The sequence below is a fragment of the Scyliorhinus torazame genome, chromosome 9 (assembly GCF_047496885.1).
Source record: "Scyliorhinus torazame isolate Kashiwa2021f chromosome 9, sScyTor2.1, whole genome shotgun sequence".
NCBI lineage: Eukaryota > Metazoa > Chordata > Chondrichthyes > Carcharhiniformes > Scyliorhinidae > Scyliorhinus > Scyliorhinus torazame.
Window position 1 is genome coordinate 49,195,726 of NC_092715.1, and position 17,001 is coordinate 49,212,726.

The 17,001-nt window shown below is 48.9% G+C and overlaps 1 protein-coding gene across 1 annotated transcript in view; it reads left to right on the top strand.

Moving 5' to 3' along the window:
• LOC140429963 (organic cation/carnitine transporter 2-like) overlaps positions 1–17,001 on the top strand; it is a 317,607-nt gene that overhangs the window by 29,194 nt on the left and 271,412 nt on the right. Inside the window, exon 3 of the mRNA XM_072517551.1 lies at positions 4,330–4,433. Within this exon, the coding sequence (XP_072373652.1) occupies positions 4,330–4,433 (104 nt within the window). The remainder of the gene's footprint in view (positions 1–4,329; positions 4,434–17,001) is intronic.

Sequence of the window (17,001 nt, forward strand, 5' to 3'; positions counted from 1 at the left end):
CTTGATATGGGAAAGGGGGAATATGGGGGATATGGGGGAAGGGGGATATTGGGGATATGGGGAAGGGGAATATGGGGAAGGGGGAGGTGCGAGATATAGGGGAAGTGGGATATGGTGGATATGGGTGATATGGGGGTAGGGGGATAAGGGGGATATGGGGAAGGAGGGATATGGGGGATATTGGGGATATGGGGAAGGGGGATGTGGGGGATATGGGGGATACGGGGAAGGGGGATATGGGGAAGGAGATATGGGGAGGGGTTTATGGGGGAAGCGGGATATGGGAGATATGTGGGAAGGGGGATATGGGGAATATGGGGGACATGGAGGAAGGGGGATATGGGGGATATGTGGGAAGGGAGATATGGGGAAGGGGGAATATGGGGGAAGGGGGGATATGGGGGGTGGTGGGTATGGGGAAAGGGGGATATGGGGAATGGGGATATGGGGTCAGGGGGATATGGTGGATATGGGGATATGGGTGTACGGGGATATGGGGATAACGGGGAAGGGGGTTATGGGCGATATGGGGGAAATGGGATATGGGGAAGGGGATAATGGGGAAGGGGGATATGGGGGATGGGGAAATATGGGGGAAATGGGGAAGGGGGATATGGGGGAAGGGGATATGGGGATATGGAGAAGGGGGATATGGGGAAGGGGATATGGGGATATGGGGGATATGGGGAAGGGGATATGGGGGAAGGGGATATGGGGAAGGGGGATATGGTGGAAGAGGGATAAGCGGAATATGAGGGAGGGGGATTTGGGGGAAGGGGGTATGGGGATAAGGGGGATATGGGGGATAAGGGGAAGGGGGATATAGGGGATATGGCGGAAGGGGGAGTATGGGGGATATGGGTGATCTGGAGGAAGGGGGATATGGGGGAAGGGGGACATGGGGAAGAGGGATATGGGGGTTATAGGGGAAGGGGGAATATGGGGGAAGGGGATAAGGGGAAGGGGATATGGGGGAAGGGGGATATGGGGGATCTGGATGAAGGGGGATATGGGGTAGGGGATATGGGGAATGGGGATATGGGGTCAGGGGGATATTGTGGATATGGAGATATGGGGGTACGGGGATATGGGGATAAGGGGGAAGGGGGTTATGGGTGATATGGGGGAAATGGGATATGGGGAAGGGGATAATGGGGAAGGGGATATGGGGGATATGGGGGAAGGGGAAATATGGGGGAAATGGGGAAGGGGGATATGGGGGAAGGGGATATGGGGGATATGGGGAAGGGGATATGGGGGAAGGGGATATGGGGGATATGGTGGAAGAGGGATAAGCGGAATATGAGGGAGGGAGATATGGGGGAAGGGGGTATGGGGATAAGGGGGATATGGGTATAAGGGGGATATGGGGGAAGGGGGATATAGGGGATATGGCGGAAGGGGGAGTATGGGGGATATGGGTGATCTGGGGGAAGGGGGATATGGGGGAAGGGGGACATGGGGAAGAGGGATATGGGGGTTATGGGGGAAGGGGGAATATGGGGGAAGGGGGATATGGAGAAGGGGATATGGGGGAAGGGGGATATGGGGGATCTGGACGAAGAGGATATGGGGTAGGGGATATGGGGGAAGGGGGATATGGGGGAAGGGGGATATAGGGGAAGGGGATAATGGGGATAGGGGAAGGGGATATGGGGAAGGGGGATATGGGGGAAGGGGGATATGGGGAAGAGGGATATGGGGAAGGGGGATTTTGTGCTGCAATGTGGGGGAGGGGGCCTTTGTGCTGCGACGCCGTGAAGCGTCACTGACGGCGCGCGTGTCCGTGACGGGTGACGCCATCGCGAATGACGTCACGCCACTGCTAGCCCATTCCCGGCCGCAGAATGTGCGACTTTCGGGGGGGGGGTGGGCGGGGGGGGGGGTCCGACGGCGGAGTCATTGCCGCCGTTTTTGGCACCTTGTTCGGGCCATCGCGCCGGTTCACGGAGAATCCTGCCCCTGATTTTGCCAAGTGCTGAAAATTAAAACAATTTCTGTTGAACATGTACATCCTTACATTTGCACACAAACTTTGTTTGAAATATTTCCCACTTGTTTAGAAATTTAAACAATAATCGAAAAATGTACAATCTTGTTTTTACTTTACAAACTACGACTTCAGATGAGATGAAGTAACTTGTCAAACACGCACAATGTCACTCTATTTCTCACTGGTTCCACTGCATTGCACTATCGAAACATCCAAGTCGCCTCCTGCTCCATTCTCATTAAAAGCACTTACTTCCAACCGCAGCACGGTAGCACAGTGGTTAGCACAGGTGCTTCGCAGCTCCAGGGTCCCAGGTTCGATTCCCGGCTTGGGTCACAGTCTGTGTGGCGTATGTGCTTCCTCCCCGTGTCTGGGTGGGTTTCCTCCGGGTGCTCCGGTTTCCTCCCACAGTCCAAAGATGTGCAGGTTAGGTGGATTGGCCATGATAAATTGCCCTTAGCGTACAAAAAGGTTAGCTGGGGTCACTGGGCTACGGGGGTAGGGTGGAGGCATGGGTTTCAGTAGGGTGTTCTTTCCAAGAGCTGGTGCAGACTCTGATGTGTTGGGTGTTCTGGATCACATACAGGTCACCAACACTGGAAGTGGTGCAACTCTATTTTATTATAAGGTTAACTATATTAACATACTTGAACTGTGGGTAAATGCAATACTAGCTTTAACTGTTGACCCTTGCCTAGTCCTAACCAGGTGATGCACTCAGCACATGGTGAATGTCTGTGTTGCAGGCTGTGAGCTCTGTGCTCCGAGCTGGCTGCTACTAGAATGAGCGGGAACTCTCCTGTCCCCTGTCTTTCTAGTGCGTGTACTCTCACTGGTGATTGGCTGCGGTGTTGTGTATGCTGATTGGTCCCACTGCATGTCCATCAGTGTGTGTGTGTGTGTCTGCACCATAATATACTGGTGTATATTATGACAGACTCGATGGGCCGAATGGCCTCTTTCTGCACTGTAAATTCTATGATTCTATGATTCCTGGTTTTCAGAGAGTGGCGATACTAAGTGATAACTGGAGGTGTCTTCCAGTGTTCACATATGTCAGCCCTATTGACTGGTCTCGATTGATCAGCTTTCCTCCCCGACAAACCTGGCCTGGCTTCCTCTCACTGCATCCAAACCAGTCACTTCCCAACCAGTACTTACCGCCGTGGGGGTAAAAGTGGACATTGTGCCGGCCATTGACCAAGCAGCAGCATGTTGCATACTGCCAATCGGTGGCAGGGAATGAGCCGAGACAGCGCGCAAAGGACAAGCACTGGAGCGGAGCTCCAAGCTGGGCCCACCACTGTTAGCACCGCGTGTCCACGTGGACGCCCGTCAGCCCATGCCCCCCCTCATGCGCAGTGACCAGCACATTGCAATCAATCGGGGACTGCCTACGGCCATCATTCTTAAAAACAGGTGGTGGCAGTTGGGGACTTCTTCCCACGATTGGGAACGCCAAAACCGATCGCTCCGTGACCCTCCCGATACCCATCCGCGACCCACACGCGGGTGGCAACCCTGATTCCCTCCAGGAACCCCCTGCCCTGAACTGGAATTAATTTTACAGTGGGTTGGGCAGTGCCTCGGCGGCAGGTGGGGACTGTTGGGTGAAGTGCAAATTGCAGCTTGGGAGGAAACAGTAAAATGACCAAACCTACCCCTTAAATTTGGCTTCCTGCACTTAGTTCCAGGCACATTGCTGCAACGCCTCTTCCGGCTACTGTGGCACTGTCCATGGTGGGACTTCCACCCAAGTGACAATGAATAACCTGCCTTCTACCAATCAATGCTCACTAGAGCTTGAAATGACAATTGGGCTGCCGGAGTCAGCGGAGATGTATTCCCCGCCAAGCCTCTGGACAGTGGGTGCCTAGCTACCACATTCTTAAGAATTCAGGTCCAGATTTATTAATTGAAATTAAATTCCACCAGCTACTACGGTGGGGTTTGAACCCATATCCTCAGAACCTGGATCTTTAGCTTACCAGTGAAATGACATTATTACTATGCCACCATCGGCCCAAGTCCTATTAACTATGTGTATTCAGCAACAATTAGATATTATAGTCTTAAATAGTCCCAGCTCGACTTTTTGTAGCAGATTAATCTATTGTGCATATTGTGCATTACAAGATAGAATGCTCCAGTTCTTACACGGGTGGTGAATTTAATTTACCACCAGTAGTAAGACTGGCGAAAATCTCCTTGTTTAGTTTCAAAATATCAAATGAAAATTAGGTTGTGGTGTAAGAATTTTACAGAAGTATCTTAACAGTGTTAACCATGTTCTAAGATAAAAGTCTCATGCCTTCAAATGTTATACCTTCCTGCAGTGGGACCTAGTGTGTGACAAAAAATGGAAAGGGCCGTTTACCACATCAATATTTTTCCTGGGAGTTCTGTGCGGCTCGATAATCTCAGGACACCTTTCAGACAGGTACAAGATTCAATAAACAAGAACACTGTGAATACATTTTGCATCACTTACCATTGGATTGATAATGCTTACTGGATTTATCATGTGTCATCTCATGAGGCGTCCTTAACTTTGAATGGGAGAGGAATAAACATTCCATCAGAGCATGGCTTGGGATATAGGAGACTAGATCAGAGAGGGGGTGGTCCTGGACTTACTTTTTAGGTAACAAAGTCGGGCAAGCGGTTGAAATATCAGTGGGAGAAAAATTTACAGACAGTGATCTTAACTCCTTTGGATTCAAGATTGTGATGGAAAAGGACAAGGGTGAGCCAGAAATCTAAGTTCTTAACTGGAGGAAGGCCGATTTTAATAAGATCAGATATGATTTGGCCAGAATGGACTGAGAGCAGACATTTTAGGTAAATATGTGACAGAATAGTGGGACACATTCAAGAAGGAAATCGGCAGAGTACAGGACCAACAGGTTCCAATAAAGAAAAAGGGTTGGGCCAACAAATCCAGTGAACCCTGAATATCAAGAGATATACTGCATTGGATAAGGAGAAAAAGGGGGAAAAGCTATCGAGGACTCAAAACAGCAGAAGCCCTAGAAGCATTTAGAACGTGCAAGAGGGAAGTTAAAAAGGAAATTAGGAGAGCAAAAAGGGGACATGAACGGATACTGACAAGTAAACTAAAAGAAAATCTTAAGTTGTTTTACAAGTGCATTAGGGGCAAAAGGATAACAAGGAAAAGAGTAGGGCCCATTAAGGACCACAGTGGTAATTTGTGTGTGGAGTCAGAGGATGAAGGTAGGGTTCTAAATTAATACTTTGTGTTGGTGTTCACTAGTGAGAGGCACAATGTGGGTATAGAATTCAGAGAGAAGGACTGTGATAAAATTAAAGAAATTAGCATAGACAGAGAGGAGTTTCTGATTGGCTGGTTGGCGTAAAAGTAGAAAAATCTCCAGGGCCAGATGAAATATATCCCAGGCTGTATACTGAGGCAAGGGAGGAAATAGAAGGAGTGCTGGCAATAATTTTCAATTCCTGTCTGGTCACAGGAGAGGTGCTGGAGGACAGGAGGATAGCCAATGTGGTACCATTATTCAAGAAGGAAGGTAGGGATAAACTTGGAAACTACAGGTCAGTCAGTCTAACCTCAGTGGTGGGAAACTGTTGGAAGCAATTCTGAGAGTCATAATTCTTCTCCATTTGGAGAGGCAGGGATTAATCAAGAACAGTCAGCATGGTTTTGTTAAGGGGATGACATGTCTGACCAACTTGATTGAATTTTTCAAAGAAGTGACCAACTGTGCAGACAAGTTGTAAAGAGGGGATCATCCTAGAGTGAGCCTTTTTCTTTGTCAAGCAAGCAAAGTATTTGCTCAGTTTATTCCCATATACTTACAACTTTTGCCTCGCAAACTTCAAATTTTTCTCGGCTTGTTGGGTCAATGAGGAGTCCAAAGCCACTGTTGCTGCACCAACCTCCTTCAACAGCTGCCTGTTGGCAGCCCTCCTATAGATCATAGATCATAGAATTTACAGTGCAGAAGGAGGCCATTTGGTCCATCGATTCTGCACCAGCCCTTTGAAAGAGCACCCCACTTAAGCCCATGCCTCTAACCTATTCCCGTAACCCAGTAACCCCATCCAACCTTTTTGGACACTAAGGGTAGTTTAGCATGGCCAATCCACCTAACTTGCACATCTTTGGACTGTGGGAGGAAACCGGAGCACGCGGATGAAACCCACGCAGACACGGGGAGAATGTGCAGACTCCGCACAGACAGTGACCCAAGCCGGGAATTGAACCTGGGACCCTGGAGCTGTGAAGCAACTGTGCTACTGTACTGCCCTTAAAACTCTACTCCACCTTTGCCAAGCAACCGTCTAGCCACAGCTGGCTCGCCAGCATCCTACGCCTCTTATTAGCAGCATGCCAAATAATCAACCACCTAGCATAAGCCTACACGACTCCTACAAAAAGGAAGGGGAGATATATGGTGTCGAATTAATAGAGAAAGCACTCAAACTCTTTTTTGAAGTATGCAGTAAATGACATATCTCTACTCAGAGAGACACCGAATCTCCACATTATCTAGCCACTTAAAATGGCCAACTCCCGATTCAAAATGGCGAAAGGCAAAGGCTGATGGGAAATTCAGCCAACAAGACAAAAACCAGCAGCTGCAGGTTGGCTGTGTATTTACCTCTGGAAAGGCCAGACAATATCGATACCAGCAACCATCAGCATAACAAAACAACAGCCATCTGCATACTAATGAGCAATCCACGGGACCAATGAGCAACATTTAGACACACAAAGCAAAACCAGACTCTTCGGCGCCAGCAGGAGCCTACACAAAAGGAGGTGAACGAGCACCTCAAGACCGCCCATCGATCAGGGAACCGCTCCAGCATTGGAGAAAATCGAACCAAGCGATTGGGACAAAGTCCAATCACTTGGGACCAGGTACAGGGTCCGCCCCGAAAGGCGGGAAGCCCCTGGGGACTATAAGAATTGAGCCCCAATTTCAAATCGCTCTCTTCTTCTCCACCTCTTTGCTCTCATCACGCTCTTCTTCCTGCCCGGGGCACCCAGCAACAACAAACCAACATTGACTGTGACCGGAGCAGTGAAGATCGAAATCGTAAGTCTTAATTCAACGCTCGCTACGAGATAGGCGCTCCTAGCTACCAATCCGTACCAACTTCGAATCCCGCAGGCTCAGAACCCGAACGAAAGGCCATTTGTTTCCCTGACCTGGTGGGCCAGTCCGAAAGTTAAGTATAGGCCTGTTAGTTGTAGAAGTAGCTTAGACGTAGAATTTGTGCATGAGAAGTGATTACTGTGTATAATAAACGTGCTTTGATTTAAATCTTACTAATCGGTGTATTGGATTATTGATCATGACTCGGACTTGAACCTCGTGGCGGTATCATAAAGATACCTGGCGACTCGAGAGCAAATGTAATAAAAGAGAGCAATTGAACTAAGGCAAAATCAGCAACATTATTTGGCGACAACCTGACGGGACCCGATCTAGAAGTGGAAAATCAGTCTGGGAGAACCCAGAATTTGAATTAGAGATCCAATTGGAAACAGAAAACCACAAGTGTTCAAGCAGTTCTGATCAATACTCATAAATTCGGAAGTGTGTGTATGCATGCGTAACTAACAGGGCGATAAGGTAAAACTGATAGATTTTTTGTTGCGTCAAAACTGTCGGAAGCTGGTATTTCGGAAAGTAGCGAAAGCTGTACCCGTATTTACAGCACCGCCTTAATACCCCTGTCCCAAATTTGAAGAGCAGCATTCGGATTAAAACCCCTATCCCAAATTTGAAGAGCAGCATTCGGATAGGAAAGATGGCAATGCAGGAAATGCAGCGCCTAATGAGCCCAGAGGAATTTGCGGTCGCAGCGACCAGCAGCAGTAGAGTGGGACAATGTCCCATTTGGGAGGAAGAGATCAGGAAATATCTCAAAGGGAAAGGATGGCCCCTTTGGAATGAATTCTGTGACAACGAGGAATCAGGTCCCGGGAGTATAGGGCATACTTGGTGGGAGAAACTGAGTGAGATCCACAAAAAGAGTTCAGGGAAAGCTCGCAAGCCGATTGCAATCGTGTCCTGCTTGGCACAATTGCGAGGCACAGAGGAGGTCGTAAGGACGCTCCGGAAAGAAGTTGAGGGCATACATCGAATGAGTAAGGTCAATGTAAGCGAGGTAGAAAAGGAGAATTTGGAATTGCGAAGGAAGTTGGCAGCAAAAGATGGAGAGGTGGAGGATGCCAAAAGGGCACACCAGTCTTGTCTGGCGCACCTAAGCAGCTTCCAGTCTCAATATGAAAAGGCCTATCAGGACACGCAACGTGCAGTCCTGGTACATGAGGAAACGGAAAAACAGGTAGGGGCATTACAGAGACAGTGTAGTGATCTAAAGGCAGCATTAAGAGCACTCCATGCTGCCACCACAGAACAAAGACAAAACACGTTAGATCTTGCAAATTGCCGGAAGCAGATTGCAGAGCTGCAATCGCTGCTTTCAGTTCAGAAAGGTTTCCAGGAAACCTTTGGAGAAAAACTAGATCAGGAAGATGGCCCTGATTGGGAAGAATTGAACGAAACAGTGCAGAGATATGTTCAGGGAACATGTGCGCCGGGAAAGCCACCAAAGAGGAAAGCGTCCCAACCCTCCACACAGCAGATAATTCAAGCTCCAATGAACCCAGTAACCGCCCACCGCACAGCCACATCGGACGATGCGGAATTTCTATACTCCACCCCCTTAACAGTGACCCAATTACGGGACGCGTGCGATAAGATCACACCGTTCCCCCCCACCTCAGACCCACACCATTTCTTTGCCACAGTCAAGCATCAGGCGACCATGTACGGCCTGGATGAGCGAGAGCATGTAAAGCTCACAGTTTTAAGTTTAGACCCTTCAGTAGCAGCAGCTCTTCCTGACCCACAGAATGTAGGAGGAGGCACCCTTGCAGAAATGCATACTGCGATCCTGGATGCGATCGGGTATAACCGGGGTGACCCCGTAGATGGCCTCAACAAATGTAGGCAAAAGAAATCCAAGCACCCCACAGCGTTTGCTGGACGCCTGTGGATCCACTTTGCAGCAGTCTTTGGAGACTTAGACCGCGCCCATTTGTCCCCAGACAACATGGCCAAATGGACCCGCACCCTTATCTCCCATGCCACAGAAACAGGACAGAAAGTCTGCGCGAGTTATGATCCCTCAGAGGAGGCCCATAACGAGAAGTGGGTAGTGAAAAGATTGTCCCGCGCTTGGGAGCAATCTATACAAAGTAAACCCGCAGTCAAGAATCCCAAGTAAAAGCAGGCTGGAGCAGATATACAGGCAGTAAAAACACACCAGAACCCCGCATGGGTGAATGAAGGAAAGAACAGCCCCCCCCCAAGTCACAGGACTGTTACAACTGCGGACAGTTGGGACATTTCGCAAGAGAGTGCAATGCCCCTAAAAAGCCACAGAGAGCCCAGCAGACGGGCACGCTGAGTAAGAAAAAAACAGAGGCCATTCATAGCGTTTGTGCCCATTCAGATCAGACAGACTTGACCGGAACGGACTGTCGGTGTACGGGCTCCCCCAGTTGGGTCTGCGACACCCTTTGGGATAGGTCCGGACGACCGGTAGTTGCAGCGAAAATTCGAGGACAGCCCATCGAATTTCTCTGGGACACAGGAGGGTCCCGCACCACCATAAATTCCTCCACCATGTTCCAAAAGGACACGTGGCCCACTACAGCCACTATCACCCTCAGCAGCTTTCCAGTCCACAGCAGGGAAACATCAAAGCCCTGCACCCATTCAAACCGGTAACATCACCACCAACCACCCCATAGTTTTAGTTGACCTGCCCCACACAGCAGAACACATTCTGGGAATCGATTTCATGAATTCCCAGAATCTTTCATTCGATCCAGTCAACCAGTGTGTCTGGAAGATGGCAAAATCCGCAAGAGCCCCTGCAACGCTCAACAAAGGTGAATACGCGAACAAAATTAGCGCAGTAGGCGAATTTTGGTTCAACCCGACCACGCTTAGTACGGACAAGCAGGTTAGGGCAGTTCTGCAAAAGAACAGGGCAGCATTCGCGACCCACAAGCACGACTGTGGACGGATGACTGGCTCCGTACAAATAACAGGACCTGACCCTAGACCCCAAAAACAGTATGGATTTCCCCAAGAGGCAGAGGGAGAAATCTCCAAGGTAATAGAAAGCTTATTAGAGCAGGGCGTACTTAGATCAATGGCCTCCACTAATAATGCCCCGATTTGGCCAGTGAGAAAGCCCGATGGATCATGGCGACTGACCATCGATTACCGGGAACTCAACAAAGTCACCCCCGCAGCAGCCCCCACAGTAGCAACAAGAGCTAAGACGAGCAAGGAGGGGGCATGAGAAGTATTTGGCAGGAAGGATCAAGGAAAACCCAAAAGCTTTCTATAGGTATGTCAGGAATAAGCGAATGACTAGGGAAAGAGTAGGACCAGTCAAGGACAGGGATGGGAAGTTGTGTGTAGAGTCTGAAGAGATAGGCGAGATACTAAATGAATATTTTTCGTCAGTATTCACTCAGGAAAAAGATAATGTTGTGGAGGAGAATGCTGAGCTCCAGGTAAATAGATTAGATGGCATTGAGGTACGTAGGGAAGAGGTGTTGGCAATTCTGGACAGGCTGAAAATAGATAAGTCCCCGGGACCTGATGGGATTTATCCTAGGATTCTCTGGGAGGCCAGGGAAGAGATTGCTGGACCATTGGCTTTGATTTTTATGTCATCATTGGCTACAGGAATAGTGCCAGAGGACTGGAGGATAGCAAATGTGGTCCCTTTGTTCAAAAAGGGGAGCAGAGACAACCCCGGCAACTATAGACCGGTGAGCCTCACGTCTGTAGTGGGTAAAGTCTTGGAGGGGATTATAAGAGACAAGATTTATAATCATCTAGATAGGAATAATATGATCAGGGATAGTCAGCATGGCTTTGTGAAGGGTAGGTCATGCCTCACAAACCTTATCGAGTTCTTTGAGAAGGTGACTGAACAGGTAGACGAGGGTAGAGCAGTTGATGTGGTGTATATGGATTTCAGCAAAGCGTTTGATAAGGTTCCCCACGGTAGGCTATTGCAGAAAATACGGAGGCTGGGGATTGAGGGTGATTTAGAGATGTGGATCAGAAATTGGCTAGCTGAAAGAAGACAGAGGGTGGTGGTTGATGGGAAATGTTCAGAATGGAGTTCAGTCACAAGTGGAGTACCACAAGGATCTGTTCTGGGGCTGTTGCTGTTTGTCATTTTTATCAATGACCTAGAGGAAGGCGCAGAAGGGTGGGTGAGTAAATTTGCAGACGATACTAAAGTCGGTGGTGTTGTCGATAGTGTGGAAGGAAGTAGCAGGTTACAGAGGGATATAGATAAGCTGCAGTGCTGGGCTGAGAGGTTGCAAATGGAGTTTAATGTAGAGAAGTGTGAGGTGATTCACTTTGGAAGGAATAACAGGAATGTGGAATAGTTGGCTAATGGAAAAGTTCTTGAAAGTGTGGATGAGCAGAGGGATCTAGGTGTCCATGTACATAGATCCCTGAAAGTTGCCACCCAGGTTGATAGGGTGGTGAAGAAGGCCTATGGAGTGTTGGCCTTTATTGGTAGAGGGATTGAGTTCCGGAGTCAGGAGGTCATGTTGCAGCTGTACAGAACTCTGGTACGGCCGCATTTGGAGTATTGCGTACAGTTCTGGTCACCGCATTATAGGAAGGACGTGGAGGCTTTGGAACGGGTGCAGAGGAGATTTACCAGGATGTTGCCTGGTATGGAGGGAAAATCTTATGAGGAAAGGCTGATGGACTTGAGGTTGTTTTCGTTAGAGAGAAGAAGGCTAAGAGGAGACTTAATAGAGGCATACAAAATGATCAGAGGGTTAGATAGGGTGGACAGTGAGAGCCTTCTCCCGCGGATGGAAATGGCTAGCACGAGGGGACATAGCCTTAAACTGAGGGGTAATAGATATAGGACAGAGGTCAGAGGTAGGTTCTTTACGCAAAGAGTAGTGAGGCCGTGGAATGCCGTACCTGCTACAGTAGTGAACTCGCCAACATTGAGGGCATTTAAAAGTTTATTGGATAAACATATGGATGATAATGGTATAGTGTAGGTTAGATGGCTTTTGTTTCGGTGCAACATCGTGGGCCGAAGGGCCTGTACTGCGCTGTATTGTTCTATCTATCTATCTAAGTCCCGAGACCATGCTCAAGCAGGGACTCAATTCCCGATTCTTTACGGTTTTGGATGTCAGTAATGGATTCTGGTCCATCCCATTGACAAAGGCGTGCCAGTACAAATTTGCCTTCACCTTTAAAACACAGAGGTACACGTGGACATGCCTGCCACAAGGCTTCCACAACTCCCCCTCCATTTTCCACCGACAGCTGGCAAATGGTTTAGCCAAATTCTCTCGCCCCGAATGTCTGGTCCAGTACGTAGACGATCTACTACTGCAGACAGACACCAAGGAAGAGCACATTGAGCTTCTGTCCGAACTCCTGGAACTTTTACATTCAATTGGTTGTAAAGTTAACCCCAAAAAGGCCCAGGTTTTGGAAGACAAGGTGACATATTTGGGAACAATTATCACACATGGTAAACGCGAGATCGAGCAAAAAAGGATTGACTCGATTGCTAAATTGCCCCTTCCCCAGAACGTTTCAGCCCTCCGGTCATTTTTAGGACTGGTTGGCTACTGCCGAAACCACATTGACAGTTTCGCCAGCAAGGCAGCGCCCCTCTCAGACCTCCTAAAGAAAGGAGCCCCCTGGGAATGGCTTCCGCAGCATACGGATGCTGTGGATGCGTTAAAACAGGCTCTCATAGCAGCCCCCGCACTACAAGTTCCAGACCCGCTTTCCCCTTACGCTATAAAGGTAGCAACCACAGACCGCACCCTTTCGGCCGTGCTCCTCCAGGAACGGCACGAACAGTTAAGGCCCGTAGCTTACGCCTCCAGAATTTTAGATGCTGTGGAGCAGGGATTTTCAGCCTGTGAGAGGCACCTGCTCGCAGTATTTTTGGCAGTGCAGTATTTTTCATATATTACTGGACTGAACCCCATTTCAATTCTCACTGAACACACCCCCACCCAACTTTTACTGGACGGACGACTCAAGGACGGTACAGTAAGCCAGATTAGAGCAGCTAGATGGACCCTTCTCTTGCAGGGACGGGACATCACTGTCAAAAGGACAAAGACGCACACCTTTTTAGCCGACAGCTTACAGTACCCCAGAACCTCCATGAATGCAAAATTATCTCTCCACACCACAATACAGGCACCTTTATCGCTAAAACACCCCCCAGAAAGATAGGTAGTTCAACCCAGAGTCCCCAGCACACAGACACGTGTGAGCCCATAAAGATATATGTGGATGGATCTTCCACAGTCTTGGATGGGAAGCGTATAACAGGTTGCAGTATATATGTTGAGGACGCGCAGGGACGCGCCCTCGAGGAAATATCAATAAAACTTCCAGGACACTTTGGTGCGCAGGCAGCAGAACTTGCGGCCATCGCATATATAGTGGAACACCCAGATTCCTTCCCCAGCCCAGCAGACATGTACTCGGACAGCCTCTACGTCTGCAACAGCCTCACGGAATTTCTGCCCCTGTGGAAAGCAAGAGGATTTGTTTCCGCAGACGGAAAACCCCTCCCCTCAGCCCCATTGGTCTGTCATATTTTACAGAGAGACCAGAACAGGATTTTTGGGATAATCAAAGTTCGCAGTCACCATCGTTCCTCCCCCCCTGGAAATGTGAAAGCCGACGCACTGGCTAAAGCAGGTTCCAGGCATGGATATTTTTCGACACGCCCTGAAAGCGCACCAGTGAATGCAGTTCAGATCTCACAGACAAAGATCGAGGTTCTAGTCGAGGCCAGAAGCAGGACAGCAATCTCAGGGAGATTGTAAAAGGAAAATATCCAGCACCCTATGAGAGATTTAGAAATGCACTGACCACACATGACGGTGTGGTGTTAAAAGACACCCTTTATGTGGTTTCTGAACAGGACAGGAATCAACTGATTTGCTTGTTCCATGACGGTCATGGACATCAGGGAATCGATCCCACTACAGCCCATCTCAAGCAGCTTTGTTGGTGGCCGAATTTAAAGGACGATGTAAATCACTACATCGAGAATTGTCTTATCTGTGCCCAGAATAATCTAGACAGATATGCCAAAAAGGCTCAACTCAGCCACACCCAACCCGTTAATGGCCCCTGGACTAACCTCCAGATTGATTTTATAGGACCATTGCCTCCTTGCAGGAATGGCTATAAGTATGTACTTGTGATAATTGACACATTTACGAAATGGGTGGCAGCATTCCCAGCCCGCACAAACACTGCAAAAACCACAGCCAAGATTTTGACCCACCACATCTTTACAAGGTGGGGACTCCCCCGCAGCACTGAATCAGACCAAGGTTCCCATTTTACGGGACGTGTCATGCAGAACGTCCTCACAATATTTGGCAAAAATTCCACTTAGCATACCACCCACAGTCGAGTGGTATCGTGGAGCGCATGAATCAGACCCGAAAATCCACCCGCAGAAAAATGGTCCAGCAAAACAACACCACTTGGGACTCAGTCCTCCCTTTCGCGCTGATGTTTTTGCATAACACAATTTCTACTGCCACAGGTTACACCCCACACACCCTCATGACCGGACGGCCCATGAAAGGCACAGAATATTTATTAGGTTTAGACTTGACCAGCCCCGAAGTGACGGCCCTCACACACAAGAAAGCAGTGGAGCAATTAGTTGAAAATGTTAAAACGGCTCAGCTAGCAGCCGCAGTAAAATTTGGCACCAGAAAGAAACAGAACAAGGCTTATTTCGACAAGACAGTGCATGCGACTGAGTACAGTATAGGACAGCAAGTTATGCTCTCCGTATATAACCCCAGCACATTCCTGTCCCCAAAATACTCGAGTCTGTACTCCATTGCGGACAAAGTAAGCCCTTCCGTATATAAAATAAAGTACCCCAACGGTAAGACTGCGTGGTTCAATATATCGGCTGAAAGCATATGGAACACAGTCTAACCACGCACACCACGTCATGCTCGAAGCAGCACACCACGCCCCGCCCACAGCCAACGTATCCCTGCCATCCCCCAACACGTCCAGCCCAGCCACGGACTCGACCTCGACTCCACCCCCTAAATATACACAGACTGCAGCAGCAGAGACAGCGACTGTGACTCGGACGATAGCCACAGCACGCCTCCTACTATCCCCATGCAACAGGCCCCACACCCAGCGAGTCCGACTACGATCCAAGTGATCCCTTCATGATCACTTTCCTGAACAAACCCCACCACCGACCACCGAACTACACTGACGACCCCGATTCTGTCCCCACACAACTAGACACCAACTATTGGCACCGAGATAACTCGTTCCGACTCGTCCGCAACGACGAGAACGACCCCACCTCACACCATGCAGCCCTTTCAGCCCTGATACACTCAAGAGTTTGGCACCCGGGAGAAGATGACGACCTTGGGTCTGACTCCCAAACCGAGAACCCCTTTGCGACCCTGTTCGCAACCGAGAACTGAGGTGTCCAGATGATGTTTAAAAGGAACCGCTTGGGAGAAGTAGTGTCCTTTCTGATGGAACCTGCCGCATGTTTTATGTTGTTTGTAAGTTTTGTTAAATGTTGTTTGTCAGACCGACAATGTTTTTCACGGCCCCACGCCTTTTCGGCCGAAACCTCTGAGGACTTGCTCACAGAGCCTCACTATTGCCAGACACTAGTTCAGCAGAACTAGCTTGGCTGCAGAGACTTGTTCAGGTATCAGACGCCCGTTCGTAACATCCCTTCTGGTTCGAGGGAAAGAACCACTAATGCAGTCCCACCACGATGACTACATTTCTTGCCCGTTCTTGTCGGTTGCTCAGGCAGTGGAGAAACGGCTTGGGACCCGCCCTGCCTGGGAACCCCCCCTCTGGTCAACTATGCTCGGGTAGGAGAGGCACGGCATTGGTAGCCGTCCTACCCGGGGACTCCATCCAACTCTTACCCGTCGCGGCCCATACGCACCTCATTTTGGAAATTTTAGTTCAAAAAGTTTTGTTTTGTTTCAGGTAACCCTTAGGTTGCCAACCACATGCTATTTACATCCTGAAACATTTGGATGGTAAATTGCGCAGTCTGCGAGACGGCTCGCACTGGTTCATTATTGGGAAGTGTGTCTTGTCCTAAAATTCGGTTTTTGAAAAAAAATTAGGGAATCACACATAGTGACCAATTATAAAGGGAGTAATTGGCACTAAAGGACAGACAGACTATCGTACGAGATGTTAAACAAAGATAGTTACAGACACTATGCTTGTTTCCACAGAACTCCAGAAGCTCCAGGACCGGAGAAGAAAAGAAAAGAAAAGAAAAGAGCCATGAGGACTTCCTCCACATGGATCAGCATCATACAAATGGACATTTGGTTGTGAGTGAATGCGAACCCCATGACGTCCAGCCCCCCAGCCTTTAATGTTTCACTTCCCCACAGTACCCAGGGCCCAGTCACCAGCGACACCTCATCATCTTGGTGTGCCAGGTTTATAACCTGGTACTCTCTGTCATATGTAATAGAAACCTTACTAGCATCGTGCAGACTATGCGTCTAAGGAAATGGAGAAGGAGAGCCTACCGCGCTCGAACCCCGGTATACAGGATCAGATCCCCTATTTTCGGATATGACCAGACCCCCGACCCCCGTGATCTATAATAACGAACTATATATAATGGCCAACTCCCGATTCAAAATGGCGAACGGCAAAGGCTGATGGGAAAGTCAGCCAACAAGACAAAAACCAGCAGCTGCAGGTTGGCTGTGTATTTACCTCTGGAAAGGCCAGACAATATCGATACCAGCAACCATCAGCATAACAAAACAACAGCCATCTGCATACTAATGAGCAATCCACGGGAACAATAAGCAACATTTAGACACACAAAGCAAAACAAGACTCTTC